Here is a 17,384-nt window from a genome sequence, read left to right on the forward strand (position 1 = left end):
AAGTTTGAAATCAAACAATGACAAATGAAATTCTCCAGCCGTAGGTATAGGTCTAAAACCATACCTTGCAAAGCACCTTGAATTGGCACTATATAAATAAAATTGAATAGAATTGAATTAGTCCAACTCTTTAGAGGAAAATAGATTTCATTTTAAGATGGCCGACATTTTCAAAGCTCATTTTTGTTTGTTAATGTCTAAATTTATCAGTGAGCCTCTGAATCATAGTGAATGAATGGCGGTGTCATGGATGGTCTGGAAAATGTTTGCTTTAAAACATGCAAAGCACATGTAAAGCCACATGTCCTGATCTGATGCAAACACTACGCTAGCGCAGCCTGAGGCATCCTTTTGATTAATTTTACAAATAAAGGTTAAATCGTGTCTTTGGCCTCAGCTGGCACTATTTGGATCTATAAATGGCCGAGTGAGCAACTGGTTAGTTTCCATTATTCTGAAAAACAGCAACAGCAACATGACACTGGGGAAGGACTGGAGGACTCCTCTTGTAAAAGAGGAACTGATGATGTAGCAGGATGTCACACACTTATAATAGTTTCAGTGGATTAATGTATATAATCATACGCTTGAATAATTAAACATACAATTTAATTTTACAGCAGATAGAGCAGATAATTTCTTTAAAAATGTATTCACAGTCCATTCTATTTTCAGCTGATTGTGTATGTTGTTTATGGGCTTGTAAAATGTCCAGTCACATACAGTATATGAGCTAATGTGAAACCGAGTCAATGGGTCAGAATAACTGTTCACTAAATTCTATGGATTATTATGTCCCTTTATGTCTTTATTTATTTAAAAGCATAAACATCTAATAAGACTTTTATATGATGACAAATGTGTCACTACACCCAGCTGAGTCTGATGCAAAGAGGAACTTCAACATTCCTAAGTGTGGAGGGGCAAACGTGCTCTCATTTCATTTCAGGATCATACGCTCCCGTGCGATCGTCCATAATGACAGGATGCAGCCGACAATAAACGTAAACAGCACCTTCAAGCCAGACTATGAACCTCAGGTGTGTTGTTAGTGGAAAATTAACTGCTGGAGTCCAAAACCACACCCAGGTTCAAAATATACAATTACCCTGTGTCATAGAGAGATATTATGTCATCTCACGTCAACTGAGTTCAAACTGCAGCTGAAGACACATCATCCTCAAATCACCGCTATTTCACACATGGAGAGAAGCGGACTGAGGGGGAGGAATAACTGAACGGACGCTAGAGTTTCCACTTTTACAGCTCTCCCTGCAACATTTTTCTACTTATTGATGCTGAGGACAGGAGTGGATCAGCTCTCTGTAAGTAGAAATAAGGCAGAACATAGTAAATAGAAGAGTTAGTGACCTGCAGACCACAACACAGCTTTATATTTACCCATTTAAATTCACAGGGACCCATTAGTCTATACAGTGTTCTGTGGTGTTAGTGATGAATTAGTGTGCTTCCTTTCTGTTTTTTTTTTATAAAACTCTGCTCATCGTTACTTGTATAAAACTAGTTCCCCAACATTTAAGTCATTACAAAAGAGGACATGAGGTTGTTCGTTAGCTATTCATTAGCTTATAGACATTAGCTTTCATATTCACACCGCTGCTGTTCTTCTTCACTGTAAGCTGCTAAACAATACGGTGAACTTATACAGTAACTATGCAGACAATGGACAGGTCACATTCTCATCTTTTCTGAACACATTTTGCAGAAAGCATCTGCAGCTTTCTCTCTGTTCTAATCTTTTTATTGGCGGTTTGTGCCTTTACTGCCGTCATCGGTGTCTCCTGTGGAAAGTCAGACATGAATAATGCTCCAACAGAACACAAAACATGACATGACTGACTATAAATACATTTAGAGCTGTGCACTTGTTTTCTGTCTCTGTCACCAGTTGTGGTGCTTTTTTAGAGGTAAATATTAACCATACTTTCCATAAACCAAACCATATGACTAATACCTGTGACTGTACTTCTGTATTACTTTGTGCTTTGTATTGACTTCCTCCACCAAAGTTTCTCTTGTGCAACCAGTTCCTTCATTGTGTTTTATAGACGATGGCGTCCTCAGGTTACATATTACCAGATGTCCAACTGCAGTGCACCGTCTGCCAGCAGGTGTTCACCGACCCAGTGACCACTCCCTGCGGACACAACTTCTGCCAGGCCTGCATCCAGGGTGTTTGGGACAGCGGCGATGTGTGCCTGTGCCCCAGCTGCCAGCGGTGCTTCACCCCGCGGCCTGAGACGTGCGTCAACGCGGCCTTCAAGGAGCTGACCGACGCCTTCAGGGCGATGCTGGCCTGCTCGTGGGCCCTGCCGCTGTCCACGGCCAGGCCCGGCGAGGTGGTGTGCGACGTGTGCGCCACCGCCTCCCTGCAGGTGAGGGCGCAGAAGTCCTGCCTCGTGTGCCTGACCTCGTACTGCGACGTCCACTTGGAGCCTCACCAGAGAGTGGCCACGCTGAAGCTGCACAGGCTGATCAACCCGGCGGGGGACCTGCAGGACCGCATGTGTGGGAAGCACGAGCGGCTGCTGGAGATGTTCTGCAGGGACGAGCAGAAGTGCGTGTGCCGGTTCTGCATCGAGACGGAGCACAAAGACCATGAGGCTGTGACGGTGGAGGACGAGAGCCGAGAGAGGCAGGTGCGTAAACGCTGTTGTAACAGGCGTATGCAGAGGGGGGCTCCGGGGGCCCCTGCCCCTTCTCATTTACCTGGTTTTGACTTCTTTTATATTAAATTCTGCTGCAGTAAGTCTTTAGCTACTGCAAATGATTCAATTATATTTTATACTGAAAGACCCAAACAATTATTACTAGTGTAACAGTTTGAAAATCAGTTGCTGGTATTGTTTCCCACACTTGATTTAATCACTGAATGTACAAATACGCAATCACAACCCAATCAAGTGGTTTGATGAATGAATAATATTTAATTTATGCAAACATCTGGTGGGTTTCAGTTTCTCTTCTGTCTGATTAGGTCCAAATGGAGAAAACCAAAGAGGATTTTCAACAAATGATCCAAGAGCGACTGAAGAAAGTGGAGGAGATCAAAACCTGTGTAAAGCTCAGCGCAGTGAGTCTGAAGTTGAAACTATTACAATGTTTCAAAAAGCCATTTTCTTTAAGTTAAATGCTGGATTCAATGAATCACATGGGGTTTATGCTTTTCACCGTTATCCAGGCGAGCGCAGAGAAGGAAATGAGCATGAGCGAGCAGCTCTTCACCTCCCTGGTTCACGCCATCAAAGAGAGACAAACTGAGGTCAAGGATGCGTTAAAGAAGAAGCAGGAGGCAGCGGAGAGGAGGGCGGAGGAGCTGATCAGGGAGCTGCAGCAGGAGGTTACTGAGCTGCAGAGGAGGAGCACTGAGCTGGAGGAGCTGAGGAACACCAACGACCACTTGCACCTTTTACAGGTTACAACAAGTCAAAATCTGTGAATAGTGGAAGGAAGGAGTTTTATGAGCAGGGGTAAAATGAAAGCTGTGTCAGAAAAAGGCGTTACTTTACCATGAGCTTAGTGTTACATTACTCATTTTACAGTGGAAAATAAGAAAATAAGAAATTATATAACTCAGACTGGTCTCTTTGGCAGATGTTCCCTACTCTTACATCACCTCCACCTACCAGAGAGTGGGTGGAGATCGGCATCCACCCTGACGTGTGCGTGGGGACTGTGAGGAGAGCACTGTCTAAAGTGGACATCAGCCTGCAGACTGAGCTGGACAGCCTGAAGTCAGACGGTAGTGACCAGGGATAAAGGGAGCCTCAATGGCAATGTTTGACTTATTAAAGGAGACATCTCAGTAAACTTACCTAAACTGATTTCTTGTTTTAGAGATGAAGAAGATGCAGAAATATGCAGGTATGACCCGAACGAAATTCAATCTGAACCCAGAGAATTTGAGCTTAAAATGAATGTTTTCACTCTACAACTATTCAGAGGATGAAACTGACCGACCTTGTACTTGCGTGACCTTGCTATTCTTCTAATAACGCTCCATCTTACTCCCACTAGCTGACGTGGTGTTAGATCCGGACACCGCTCATCCAAACATCGTCCTGTCAGCTGACGGCCTGCAGGCAGGGCGCGGTGAGCTGCTGCACATCGTCCCCGACAACCCGCAGCGCTTCGACCCCGTCATCTGCGTGCTGAGCAGGAGAGGCTTCCTGTCGGGGAGGTTCTACTTCCAGGTCGGTTCCCGATCCGACCACCGGGGCGCCAGAAAACGGTTCAACAAGTCTCAGCTCTGAACACATGGTGTTGAGTGTTGCTAGGTTTGAGGTTTTGCCCTGTTGTGTTCAGGTTGCAGTGGGGTCAAAGACCTTCTGGGACATCGGTGTGGTCAGAGAGTCCGTCAGCAGAAAGGGCATGATCACCTCCAAGCCAGAAAACGGCTTCTGGACCGTGCGTCTGAGGAACGGAAACGAGTACCGCGCTCTGGACTCCCCCTCGGTTCTTCTCCCTCTTAAGGCCAGGCCTCAGAGTGTCGGGGTCTTCACAGACTACGAGGAGGGGACGGTATCGTTCTTCGACGTGGACACCCGCTCCCACATCTACACCTTCGCTGGGTGTGCGTTCTCCGAGCGGATCTTCCCCTTCCTCAGCCCGGGCGTCAGCGATGATGGGAAGAACACGGCACCGCTGATCATCACAACTGTGACGCAGGAGGCTTGAAGAATAAACTGCACTTCCTCTGCTTCTATGACCCGAGCAGATAATTCAGTGTATGTTGGTTTTCCCTCCAGCCAGGTTTTCTCTGATTATGTGAATGTTCCCACTTTGAGCAAATTTATTCAGTTTTTCTGATTATTAATAAAGTGATGATACCGACTACTGTATTTCAACCAGTATTTCTACAGAGATCAGTTCTTTGAATAAAGGAACAATTTCTTAAATCTTAGTCCAGAATCCCTTTATGCTTTGCAGAGTTTTGCATAGTGATGTTTCCATGTTTCACATCTTACAGGTATCACACACCCATTGTTACCATCCAAGTAGGATACCGTCTCATTCTTTTGTCATCTTGCAGCTGATTCCCACAACCATTCCTTTTATGATGGTAACGAGACACTGTGGACTGATGCCATCAGGACTAATACAGTAAATAAGCAAGGAGACAACATGTGCAAAAATTGGTAGTTGTGTTCGAATCACAGCTACAGCGTGCACAACATAACATAACAACATTAACACTGTGGCACATTTATTGGGTTTGGGTGCTTTGCTGTCTTTTGGTGTTCTGCGGCCTCTTGACCGGCCCAGTCAGCGTGAGGCTAAACCTCCACTGTCTCTGCATATCATCGTTTTTAAACGATTGGACTTTGTGGTGGCTTGTCGCCAATGGCTGGATTTCAGTCTGTCGCTGCTGCCACTGATGAGCATGATCCTCTGACTATGTGTGATAATGGTATGTTTAGTTCATGGTTTAGAGTTGATACGTTTTGACTGTGAATATAATGTAGGAAGTGAGGATGTGCAAAAATACAAGGTTAAAATGTTACATTGAATTACTACTATTCTATTTAAAATAGTATTTCTACTCCATTGTAACTTGAATTGCAATATATAAATTAAACTCAAATTAGTTAAATGGTTTGATTTGTATAAGGATTTAGTTGTCTGCCAAATGATTATTTCATGTAAATAAGTGCAAACCATCATGCTTTGAGTGTAAAAAGTGTTCTGCTACAAAATGCTGAATGAAAGACAGGTCATCAGACATCATCAGACTGGCTCAGGTCCTCACATCACCAGTAGTTAACATCAACGCTTTCTGACACTTTGATGTAACTTTTTTTCTTGTACTTTACATACATACATTTCATCATTTTATTTATAGCGGTCATAAATGACAGACAGGGGGAATCTTCCTTACTGTTGACTGATAATCTTGTAGTAGTTGGAGTGGTTTTTTTGGTCGTACAGACGTACGTAGAGTTCGATCACTGACCAGGGAGAACTTTATTATTGGTATTATTGGTATTGGGGAGCATCGGCAACAAGACCATGAAGACCACGTTGAACTTCTTCTGTAGTAACAATGACATGAGCAATGCATTGGTTCAATCCTTCAAACCCTTGTATATTTTAATTCAGGAAACGTTATAATGCTCATAAATAGACAAGAGACAAGATAATACTTGATAAAAAAAATGTTTAACATCATCAAATCACACCAAATTTAATTACAATCACAACATCAGCAGTTTTATGTGTTTGATAAAAGATGTTTAATCTACAGGGTGCAAGTTTGGATGATTTTCTAAATTGCCCATGGGAATGGGGAAATTCAAATAAAATTTAAATGAAACACCAAATCAACTATGCCTTGGTCCAGCTTTAGGCTTTCTGCCTGCCAGTGTTTCACTCTGCCACTAGATGGCCCTAGAGTTGCTCTCTGTGGAGAGGTCACCAGTCCATCGCAGGCAACACAAAGACAAACAACCAACTCTAGGACCTTTTAGCTGTGAGGCCACAGTGCTACCCACCGCACCACCGTGCCGCACTCATGTTCACCTCATGTCACGTATTGTAACCAGTCCCACTCCTACAGTATGTGCACATGTCCATTGTTTACTCAGCATCCCAATGTCAGCATCGGTGTACAAAGTTAGGTATCAGGTATTTTTTAGTAGGGGCAACATAATACTTAAGCTTAATACTGAACATGGAGGACTGGATCCCACCTGATGAGACATAGGGCTCGTTATGTGACTTTTTTCTCAGACCACCTAGAGTGTGTAATTCTATGGATGTGTAATAACAGTTGCCACCAAACAACTACAAAGAAGGGAATAATGGAAACAAAGAGCAGAACAATGCCTATTATACCTCTCTCTAACCACTGTGCAGGACAACCCAGACCATGACTAGCTGCTTCAAAAAACAAGATACACCAAACGCTGATCTGGTCTACCAGAACCACTCAAGCACAGGCCAACGGAGCCTAAAAGGTGCAGGTCTGCACTATGGATGTTTATCAGACAGTGTAGAGACAGGGAAGGCAGATCAGATCCATGCAAACAGTGCATACAAGGAGAAGACAACTCTGATTGATGAGATGGAGTTGTCGATTCTTTTATTCAAGAAGAACGAGATCCAGTTTGACTCAGAGAAGACGATTTCATGGCTTCTCTGTAGGATTTGCATTATTGTACAGTAGCTACAGAGGCAGCAGAGGGGCATGTTGGAGAGCTGACATGAACACAGTAACATATAGATGCATTGGTTATCAGTTCATTTATGTTCATCACATTTCTCACCAGTAATTTGTAAAGATGGGTTTGGTAACATGCGGGATATTAAGAATAACCAGAGCACTGGCTTAAATGCTTCAAGTTTAAGTGTTTAAAAGCATCCAAACCCTCATCCTCCTACTATCCATCCATCCATTTTCTGAACCGCTTATTCCCTAATGCGGGGTCACGGGGGTGCTGGAGCCTAACCCAGCTGGCTACGGGCGAGAGGCAGGGTACACCCTGGACGGGTCGCCAGTCCATTGCAGGGCCCTCCTACTATCCTCCTACTATTTCGTTTATGGGAAGAAATTACTTTTTGTGTGGTTTTGTTTGGTAATAACCTGGTCTCCAGTGGCCCCCGCTCCTCCTGCAACATTTAAAACACAAATAAAGCGGTGGGGTTATTCACATTACCACATATCACCAGTAAGAAACTGAGAAAGAGAAAGTGCAAACAACCTAATTTGAATGTGTAGGTTGCACGACCTTTGAATGCAGAATCCACATGAGGAAGACAGCCCTGTAGTTGTCATTTTAGAGCTTTCACCATTACAGGTAGGCTTCGTCAGTCGCTATTCAATGTTTGGTTGATGCTCTGTTTTCCTTTCTGTCCTTTTCTGTCCTTTTTAATACACTCTTTTTATTTCTTTCAATAATCAAAGACCATGGAGAAGCAAATATTTGGCATTTTGGTACTCTCAGGTGAGACTCTTGATAATCACCCAGTAATACTGTAAGTTGTCTCTAAAAAGAACACAGAAATTAGTTCATGTTTATTGACTCTATAAAAATTAAATCTAAGTCTTCACATTCAACAGGTTTGCTCTATCTGTCATCCTCCTCTCATCTTCTTCGTGTTTACTATTTCATCAATAACCCCAAAACTTGGCCTGAAGCCCAACAATACTGTCGGGACACATACACGGACTTGGCCACCGTCAGTGACTGGGCAGACACTTACAAGCTGTCTAGTCTGATGACTGCTAGTGTTCCATACGTCTTCATGGGTTTATGTCGAAACTGGGGTTGGTCAGTGCCGGACGTTAATGGCTACAAAGAGGCAGCGCTGACTTACTCAAACTGGGGAAGTGCTCCAGGTTGGCAGCTGCTTTGTGGGAAGATGACAGGAACAGGACAATGGTTCGCTATAGACTGCAGCTCCACTTTGTTCTTCTTCTGCTATAACGGTGAGAATTCATTAAATAGCATTAGCTTCATATGAGCTCAGACTTCCCACATTAATAAAACGCTAAATACCTACTGTATGCTGGCGTTACTTGCAGAGTCTGCCACTAATATTGCTGAAAGGTTTACTTTGATCGAGACTTTACAAACTTGGGATGTGGCACAGAACTACTGCATCAGCCTGTACACAGACCTGGCCAAGATACAGAACCAGCTGGAAAACGCGCAGCTGCAGATGATGCTGGACGGCGGCGACGCCTGGATCGGCCTGACGGGGTTGTCCTGGCAATGGTCAGATTACAGCATACCCTCATTCATCCCCTGGAAACCACAGGAGCCAATGTTAGGGGGGGTCCTCGACTGTACCGCGCTCCATTTCGGCGGTACTAGTTTTGGAATGCTGGATGCAAATTGTTACACACCAGAGACCTTTTTTTGCTACTCCGGTAAGCAGCTGGCACTCATCCTGACACTGACATCCAAAAAAACCTTTAGCCACTAATTATGACAGTCCTCTGATTCTAACGTGTCTTCTGAAGCCCCTTTAGCTCTGCTGCTCTTGTATCAATTGCAACTGAAACCGATGTATTGACACACCTGGTCCATTGTATTTTCTAACTGGGAAAAACAACCACGTTTTCCATCATTTCTTCAAAGCTGCAGAAGCGAGACAACGCGTGAGACTGCAACTGAACTCCTCTGCGGACATGAAGGACCCTGCGGTGATCATGTCCATTCTCAGACAAGTAGCTCAAAACATCACTCTTCAAGAGACTGTGCAGTTCCTGAACAAACACAAAGCCCCTTTTCAGCTGATTATTTAGATAAAGTCACGTTCTTTGATGACGTTGAGCCATTTGCAACTTACACCGTCTCGCATGTCATTTCTGTCACAGATTGAAGAGATGCTGAGAAAAGCCGCTGGATCTCTGTATGTAAATCTGATGTGGACAAAGCTTCCAGAGGCACAACATGAAACACAAGCAAAGGAAACCGCGTGCTGAAATACATATGGAGCATAATGATGCCTTAAAATGTTTATTAACAATATGTGCAAGCAATAATAAATCTCAATATTACAAATGTGCAACGCTAGTAGTATATAATAGAATAGAAGCCTATTTTTTGATTCACATAAACTTAGTTATAATGAGCTTATATGGTTTTGTGTCGAGCTGTACTTCTCTGGATCATTTACAAATTTTTCTAAGCATTAAAAATGAGTTATTACATTTGAAATTCAGTATCCAGGTCAGAGAACAGTAGATTTCCATGTGATTTGCTTTTCAGGATCCAGGCTTTAAGATTATTCTGCAGATTGCAAGCAGCGTCAAAGCAATTCAAATCAAATTAAAATGGGTCAGACTTTGTTTAGGAAAGAAGGGACAGTGATTTTATTATTGGCCTGGATGCCTGAGGGACGGCTGTTATTTGCATTAGGGTTTTTGTAGGTACACCTGTTTCTTCATTTTTACTGTAGTTTGAGAATTTGAAGAAATTATTCAGTAGGTTTAAAAAAAACCTGTTCCCTGAGCTTACTACATAGCCATTTTTAACTTTTTATCCAATTTAAACTTTTTATTATCTCTTTATTTCTTTATTTCAGTGTATATCATTTGATATTTATTTTTATACACCCTACTTTGACAGTCCTGAATAGCAGATAGTTTTGTTCATGGCTTTTCTTATTATGCTTCATAGCAAGTGTAATCTGTGCCACCATGTTAAAAGTCTGAGTGCACTTGTACATGGTCAGTGTCACCATTTTATTCAACTACCATTTCACTGCAAACCACAATGTTCCACCAGCCAAATAAAATATGTTTGCATCATGAACAAGCTTTTAACAAAATGATTTGTAAATTGAATTTATTTTGGTTGAATACAACAACAGCCTGTTTCAGTCAAATGTAAACAAAGCAGTTGATGCACCTTGTTAAGAGTCATTCATACAGTATCTGACTGACCAAGAAGCCACTGAATGTGGTGTGATGCAACGGGAGCGATGATGAGACACAGTTCCTCATCTATTGATGTAATTACCTGTGGCTTTGTGGTATTGCAGGCATTTCCATTGTGTGTAACCACTGTGTAGTAAGTGAGAGGGACCACTGTGGTGAAAAATTTTCCATAAAGAAGTAGATGAGAGAGAGTTGTCCTTTTGTGCGATTTATTGAAATAATAAAGAAAATAAAAATAATGGGGAAAGCAAATAAAAAGCATGGATGTTGATCGTGCACATCAACAAACCAAAAACCAGCTGGGGAGATCAGTGCACACACCACGAAGGTGTGATGCAAAGAGCCCACGATCCTCAAGTTGCTTCTGCCTTTTAGCTTCTCTGTCCGACTAGGGTGGAATGTCTTTCTAACCCAATCAAATTACATGCACCATCTCCTCCCTGTCGCAGTGTGTGTGAAGATATTTACATTCTCACACCTGCATTGCTGACATCCAACTATCTGTGAGAAAGGAGCACCAAGTCTCAACAGACAGAGACACAACTCCCCGACCTTGGGTTTGGGAGCTAGAGTTGAGAGTCTATCAGGCAGAGACAACCATTGAACAATGTAGGTGAACTGTCAAATGCATACAGTAAGACAAAACATAAGATATTAATTGCAGAACATAAGTCATAAATCATATAATAACTGCATAGAAGTAAGGAAGACACATAGAAATAAGGAAGAGACAATTTTCCCCATAACAACCACTGCACTGAAGGGTCCGTGTGCGCCACGTGCGCTGTCATCAAGTCATGTTCAGTATTATTGCCACCAAAGCTGAACAGTGTTACAGCACAGCAGCACGACAAGCAGCCAGGCCTCATTCTCCAACATTCTTTGCATAGAAATCTATTATAATAGATTATATTATTTTCTGAAACATTATCAGAAAATCTTAATTTAAAATCATTTAATTTCCATTGATATATTTTGTAAAAATATTTCCAGTCTACCTTCTCTCTTTAGTTCTCAATTTGTTTTCTATTGGCCTTCAGCCTGGTGTCCAACGCTGCCAGTCTTTCTCCCATCTCTGCACTGGAGAAAATTACCCTCTAAAGGGTGCTCGGAAATGACGGAATCAACATTTGTCTTTCAAATCGTGCTACTGTATTTGTCTGATTATTGGTGCTTGTTCATTTGTAGAACATAATCTACAGCGAGTACAACAACAGGCATTATATTTTAGCTATAATGAGTTCTTAGTGTTGTTGCCTCATAGTTAACAGTGCCAGGGTTCAAACGTGTGTGTTTCAGTCTCCTGTTGTCTACTGTAGCTTCCTTCCACAGTCCAAACACACAAATGTAAGTTAATTTATAGCTTATATATTGCCCATACATATGAATTATTGTCTGTCTCTTTATTGCCTCATTTGGAATCCATATTCAGTCAACAATTCATTTCTGTTTCCATTTTTCGACAATGCAGAGATACAGTTTTTAAAGCACATGTAGCAGAACAATATTAGAAATGACTTATTATTTTATATATGAATAAATAAGACTAGCAAGTTAAATTGTTATTATTTATTTATTATATATTTATTATTTTGTTTCAAACAATATTACAAACCGTTGAAAGCTTTGATTCCATCTTTTTAAAACATTACCCTTTACTCATTCTCAAAGAAACACATTTGCAGGACTTTGTGTTCTAGTATATTTTCTTCATATCGTAGTTTTGTTCTTTGTTATCCTATAATGAAATGTCTTCTTTGGGAACTGATCAGTACAAATCAAATGCACATTGTTAAGCGTGTGTCACCAAACCCATTTATTAACTAATATGATTAATATGTTTATATTTTTGAAACACATTTTTAGAGAATTTGAACTTAATTGCTCTTGCAATATTCTTAATTTCATAAATTTCTGGGTTGATGTTTGAACTCTGTCAATCAATCTCACTCACATTGGACTGACCAGAAACCCACTGAATGTGGTGTGGAGCTCAGCGGCCCAAATATGAGATTGAGCGAGCATGCGCACATACACCTGGTCCCCTTTGACCAGCTGCAGGAAGGAAGCGTTTCCTCCGTTGTGAGCTGTGACGACATTTGACTTGTGGTCAGAACTCCTAACAATCAAAGTGCTGTTCTTGTACATGTCTAGAATGGTCTTTTCATGTCCCCCAGCGTGATAGGAGAATGTGAAATAATAGACACCTGCAACCGGTGCAACGAAGATACCTGTGAAAACAACAGTATGCTTTAAATGTAAGGGTAAAACTGTGTACAGTATATGTATGTGAGCATGACTGTAAATCCTACTGAACAACCATTGCGTACCTGTAGAGCTGTTGTAGCCATCGCCAATGTTCATAATCACATTGTTGTAGGTCAAAGTGACATTTGTGTTAAAGGGTCCGTACGCTCCACCTTTTTGTATTATTGCAGTGAACATGACCATGGTGCTCTCTGTGTAAAACAAAACACTGTCATCAGGTTTTATAAAGTGACATTTATTTTTAATAAATCAGTACAGGTCATCCTCAGCTTTCACTTTATAAATACAAAATTATTGCTTATATGTATTATTATATGTTGTGTTGTTATAAGCCACATAGTCTTATAACACCTGAAATAAACCAAATCTGCTTAACAAGTAACTTTAATTATATTATACACAATTAATTGTACCTTTTTTCTTGAGCTCCTCAATCTGGTTTTCGCTGGCCTCCAGCCTGGCCTCAATCACTGCCAGTCTGTGCTTCATCTCTATCGACTGCGCACTCATTTCTGAATTGTCTTTGCTCTTTTGCTCCTTCTGCAGCGTTTTAATACTGTACTGTACAGTAGTCTGACTTTTATAATGTTCAGTGTGTGTCACATGACTCCCTTATGCTGAATCTGATTGGATAAATATCATCCTGACTTGTTGAACACATACTGTAGTTCAATAAAAGTTGGTGTCATGTTATTTTATATGCTTTTTATTGCTCTAGTTTACAGTACAGGTGGTACAATTTACAGTAAATAGGTAATTACAAATGTGTTCAACTAAAACTCACATTACTGGAAACCTGGGCGTTATTAAACATTTTGTGGAAACATTTAAGGCAATGATGTGGTTGTGTCCAAAGGCTGTAGTAACAGTGGACCTTCATTTTTACCAGGTTTTGGTTTCCATCTGATACACCAATAAAACACATCAAAACACAACACCAATTGTGCCATACTTAACACTAGATAAACTGTGTAATCATTAATGTAGGTTTTCAGGAAAGCCATGGGTTGCCTCGTGGAACCAAGTTTCGTACTGAGTGTGCAGACAAAGGTTACAGATACAGTACCTGAGCACAGTCCACACTGGAAGTGGGGGAAATCTAGAGTTGGAAACTGATAAACTCTCAAAGATAGGGTTTTTAGACAAACTACGTTTTACCACCAGACTGCAACATTGTAAAATGAATGACATTTAAATAGGGTGATGAGTGAGTTTGATGCCTCCATGATAAATAATTATGGGTTAAAATAATTCAAAGTGAGGTCATGGTGTAGGAATAGATAAGTCTAACTTTTTTCTACTATGTTCAAGCATGTACTAGGTAAATTAAAAGCTGAATTGCATTTTCTTGTATATGTGTGAAATTATGTGTTGGTAAATTAACTGAAATAAAAAAAGTGAACGAACGAACAAACAAACAAACATACAAACAAATAAATAAATAAATAAATAAAATATGAAATACTTTAATTAACCTCCTGGTGGCAGCATAGAGTATCCGGTGCGTGCGCTTTGCCGCAAATGTGACCAGAGGAAGAAGAAGAGCAGCTTCTCTCTAAGATGGCGGCGACCATAGACAACAGCAATGCCGTACAGGCGACAAAGAAAAAGCACCTCGGGATCCCGGAGGCAGTGTTTGTGGTGCGTGAACCCCGGTGTTTTATATGGTTTCGCGTGTCCATAAGAGCACAATCCTTTTATAAAAGCACATCTGAGACTGTAGCCGGTTTGTGGGCGCGTCACACCCTACGAGCTAGCGAGGAAGCTAACAGAGCTAGCTGCTAATCCTGCAGTGTGCCGACTGGGCGGCTGCTCACCTCCATCTATGGACATTTCACTGTCTGCACGGCTCGTTTCCTCTTTAGGTTTAAGATATTTTCGTTAGTTGCACGTGAGCCTATCGTTTAAAACAAAAAGTGCTGCCTAAAACAACGCTGTTGTCAATGACCCAGCCCAACTTTAAAGTCAGACTGGTAGATACAGTTTAACAAGGTGGTGAATGCAGCTGAATGATATGATTAAAACATCTACATTTTAGAGAGCTGAATTGCTTAAATTATTCTAACTTTTAGCTAACTAGCATTCAATTAGTTGGTTAATTGGAGTGCCAGTTCTTTCCTATATTAAATATTAAAACTGACTTCATTTAGATGTAGTAAATTTATAGACACCTATGTATATGAAGGTTTAATGCATCCAGCGTGGTAACTGGAGAAGACTGTTCTGTCCTGAGAGATAATGTTAATTTTGTTTCATCTGAGCTTTTAAGACCAAGTAAAGACCAGTAAAACCTGATTTAATTTGTTTTGTGCAGGTCAAATGAGTTCTTGCAACTTGTCTGATTCAGCTTTAGTGGAAATAATAACCATGGTTAAATACATTACATTTACTATGTTTTTTCATATGGTTCCTATTTTGGCTAAATAAAGATGTTGGAAATATGTCGCCTTTTACAAACAATTAGCAGCATGACTACGACTTTAAAACAGCATGAGAATGAATCCTCACACTAAAGTTGAAGCCCTTAGTTTGAAGTGTCCTACTCAGGATATCTAGTGGTTCTCAGACTGGCGTTATGGATTTTAATCCCAACATGAGCTCACTTCAGGCTTTAGCTTATTGGTGGTTTAACCTCTCCTCTCTTCTGATATTTCAGGAGGATGTTGACTCCTTTATGAAGCAGCCCGGCAACGAGACGGCAGATGCAGCGCTGAGGAAGCTGGACGAGCAGTACCAAAAATATAAATACATGGAGCTCAACCTATCTCAGAAGAAACTAAGGTAACCCTTACATAGAGGTGTCTTATAGCATCCACAGTACATTACCTAACTAGATATAACTGTATTGTAGTTAATCATTTTAATATTTTTTGCATTAAGGCTGAAAAACCAGATTCCACAGATCACGCAAACGCTAGAAATCCTACGACACATGCAAAAGAAAAAGGTGTGTATGAAGAAAAAAAAAGAAATATTCATGTTTATTTGTTCTTTGTGAGTATTGTGTCTGCAAATAGAAGATATCTATGCTGTTTTGTGATAAAAAAAAATACTAGAAGCATTATGAGGTGTCATGTACTTTTTGTTTCCTCAGGAAACAACAGAGCCCATGGAGACGCACTATCTGTTGGCTGACAATGTGTACTGCAAGGCCACTGTCCCACCCACCGATAAAGTCTGCCTATGGTTAGGGGTGAGTCAAGCTTAGATAACGAATGGTTCAATATACTTAGAGTGGCAATGATAAATTATGCGACTCTTTGCTGCGTTTTCCTCACCATCATAGGCTAACGTTATGTTAGAGTATGACATCGATGAAGCCCAGGCTCTGCTAGAAAAGAACCTGTCTACAGCATCCCGTAACCTAGAGACACTCGTGGAGGACCTGGATTTCCTGCGAGACCAGTTTACCACCATCGAAGTCAGTATCCTTTCAGTATATAGTCCACCCACTGCAGGTGCCTGAAAAGAAAGGTGAGGCTGTGTTTAGTGGAGACATCTACTGACTAAATTCTTGTTTTGTACCCAGTCTAAAAGGATTCTATCCATTTGATGTATAGGCTAACCTGAGAAAGCCTTATGTGAATCAATGTTAAAATAGGTTCAGGTAGGACACCCCTACACACCATAAGTAAGAGAAACTGTGTACATATGTTCTGCTTGAAACATCCTGTATGGAGAGCATGAAGAATGAAATGACCAAGACATATCATGTCAATAATTAGGTCAGTGTTGTAGACCTCTATAGCTACAGATGTATGTGTCTCTTGTTCCTTAACCTGTTGCTCCCTACAGACATGGCACGTGTTTACAACTGGGATGTGAAGAGAAGGAGCAGAGAAAACCTCCTCAAATCAGCAGTAAAGTCTTAATAGTAACAGGAAAGTGTTCACATCCCCATCAACTCACTATCTGCTCCTTAGTCAAAAAGGTTAAACAGGCCCCGTCTCCCACTTCATGTGTATGTTGACCCTGTTGCTCGGCAGATAGAGGACACCTTTGAAATGTCTTCAGTAGTTGCTGTGTGCTTGATTGAAAGGGATGTACTTGAGACCAAGTCAGGTGCATTTCATCATTTATTTGCTGGATTTTAAACGTGTCCTCTATCGAGTCAAGCTTCACTTTCACCACTACTGTTCTGTTGATTTGTTACTTTTTAAAGTATTTTTTCAAGTAAAAACTAACAAAACAAATGCAACAAAGCAAATTTTTTGTATTCTTTTTAATGATTTCAGTATGTTCCTGTTATTTTTGTCTGATTATGAGTGAGAGGTTCTTTCGCATTGTTTTTTTTTCCTCTGCATTTTTCATCCTTACTCACCACACATTTCTATTTCATTGCTCTCATGTGCAGGACTTGAGTTGCTGTCAAATCACAGTTGCAGTTGTACTCGGTCGGACCAGGTCTGTGGGATGACATGGCTCCTAACTGAGGAAGAACGCAGAATCAAACGGGTTCTGTTTTGTAGATCAGGTTTTCGCCTCCTACAGGATGTTAACGGGATCGGACATAGGCCTCCCGTCGATTTTTCAACACAACTCATCTAATTTCCTCCGCTTCTTTTCTGCACTCTTTTTCTCCACTGGTCTTTCTGTATTTATTTGTCTCTCACTGTACTCATTAAATGATGAATGGAGTAAAAGAAGAACATTCGGTCAAAGAGGTGAGATGTGACTTATTGCTCAGACAAGGCAGCGATTTGTGATT

The 17,384-nt window shown here is 41.0% G+C and overlaps 4 protein-coding genes across 5 annotated transcripts; 3 read left to right on the forward strand and 1 right to left on the reverse strand.

Moving 5' to 3' along the window:
- Positions 1-963: 963 nt before the first annotated feature.
- On the forward strand, positions 964-4,919 carry LOC114847748 (E3 ubiquitin-protein ligase TRIM39-like). The gene is made up of 8 exons (XM_029137784.3): positions 964-1,325; positions 2,070-2,660; positions 2,999-3,094; positions 3,203-3,436; positions 3,616-3,763; positions 3,859-3,885; positions 4,039-4,214; positions 4,327-4,919. Exons 1-8 carry the CDS (start codon positions 1,296-1,298, stop codon positions 4,696-4,698), a joined length of 1,674 nt encoding a protein of 557 aa, XP_028993617.1. The 5' UTR covers positions 964-1,295; the 3' UTR covers positions 4,699-4,919.
- A 2,979-nt stretch (positions 4,920-7,898) lies between these two features.
- On the forward strand, positions 7,899-11,145 carry LOC129603816 (C-type mannose receptor 2-like). Its single transcript, XM_055507015.1, has 5 exons — positions 7,899-7,964; positions 8,081-8,449; positions 8,546-8,893; positions 9,105-9,193; positions 9,344-11,145. The coding sequence occupies exons 1-5, from the start codon at positions 7,928-7,930 to the stop codon at positions 9,449-9,451; spliced, it is 951 nt and encodes a 316-aa protein (XP_055362990.1). The 5' UTR covers positions 7,899-7,927; the 3' UTR covers positions 9,452-11,145.
- Positions 11,146-12,070: 925 nt separating this feature from the next.
- On the reverse strand, positions 12,071-13,203 carry LOC114867245 (cerebellin-1-like). The gene is made up of 3 exons (XM_029169779.3): positions 13,090-13,203; positions 12,739-12,867; positions 12,071-12,639 (listed from the first exon to the last, which is right to left on the reverse strand). The coding sequence occupies exons 1-3, from the start codon at positions 13,184-13,186 to the stop codon at positions 12,359-12,361; spliced, it is 507 nt and encodes a 168-aa protein (XP_029025612.2). The 5' UTR covers positions 13,187-13,203; the 3' UTR covers positions 12,071-12,358.
- A 959-nt stretch (positions 13,204-14,162) lies between these two features.
- On the forward strand, positions 14,163-17,337 carry vbp1 (von Hippel-Lindau binding protein 1). Of its 2 annotated transcripts, XM_055507031.1 has the most exons (7): positions 14,163-14,317; positions 15,333-15,457; positions 15,557-15,623; positions 15,771-15,869; positions 15,963-16,101; positions 16,472-16,554; positions 17,028-17,337. In XM_055507031.1, exons 1-6 carry the CDS (start codon positions 14,237-14,239, stop codon positions 16,546-16,548), a joined length of 588 nt encoding a protein of 195 aa, XP_055363006.1. In that variant the 5' UTR covers positions 14,163-14,236; the 3' UTR covers positions 16,549-16,554; positions 17,028-17,337. The 2 variants fall into 2 exon arrangements, with proteins under 2 accessions (XP_055363006.1, XP_028994134.1); XM_029138301.2 differs by having other exon boundaries at positions 16,472-17,337.
- The last annotated feature ends 47 nt before the right edge of the window (positions 17,338-17,384 follow it).

The sequence above is a fragment of the Betta splendens genome, chromosome 2 (assembly GCF_900634795.4).
Source record: "Betta splendens chromosome 2, fBetSpl5.4, whole genome shotgun sequence".
NCBI lineage: Eukaryota > Metazoa > Chordata > Actinopteri > Anabantiformes > Osphronemidae > Betta > Betta splendens.

Coding starts and splice junctions, on each gene's coding strand:
- LOC114867245 (XM_029169779.3), bottom strand. CDS start 13,186: ATGAGTGCGCAGTCGATAGAGATGAAGCACAGACTGGCAGTGATTGAG. Junction 12,868..13,089: donor TGAGGAGCTCAAGAAAAAAG/GTACAATTAATT, acceptor TGTTTTACACAG/AGAGCACCATGGTCATGTTC. Junction 12,640..12,738: donor TGGCTACAACAGCTCTACAG/GTACGCAATGGT, acceptor TTGTTTTCACAG/GTATCTTCGTTGCACCGGTT.
- LOC114847748 (XM_029137784.3), top strand. CDS start 1,296: ATGCTGAGGACAGGAGTGGATCAGCTCTCT. Junction 1,326..2,069: donor CAGGAGTGGATCAGCTCTCT/GTAAGTAGAAAT, acceptor TGTGTTTTATAG/ACGATGGCGTCCTCAGGTTA. Junction 3,764..3,858: donor GGACAGCCTGAAGTCAGACG/GTAGTGACCAGG, acceptor TTCTTGTTTTAG/AGATGAAGAAGATGCAGAAA.
- vbp1 (XM_029138301.2), top strand. CDS start 14,237: ATGGCGGCGACCATAGACAACAGCAATGCCGTACAGGCGACAAAGAAA. Junction 15,458..15,556: donor CTATCTCAGAAGAAACTAAG/GTAACCCTTACA, acceptor TTTTGCATTAAG/GCTGAAAAACCAGATTCCAC. Junction 15,870..15,962: donor AAGTCTGCCTATGGTTAGGG/GTGAGTCAAGCT, acceptor TCACCATCATAG/GCTAACGTTATGTTAGAGTA.
- LOC129603816 (XM_055507015.1), top strand. CDS start 7,928: ATGGAGAAGCAAATATTTGGCATTTTGGTACTCTCAG. Junction 7,965..8,080: donor TGGCATTTTGGTACTCTCAG/GTGAGACTCTTG, acceptor CACATTCAACAG/GTTTGCTCTATCTGTCATCC. Junction 9,194..9,343: donor TCATGTCCATTCTCAGACAA/GTAGCTCAAAAC, acceptor TTTCTGTCACAG/ATTGAAGAGATGCTGAGAAA.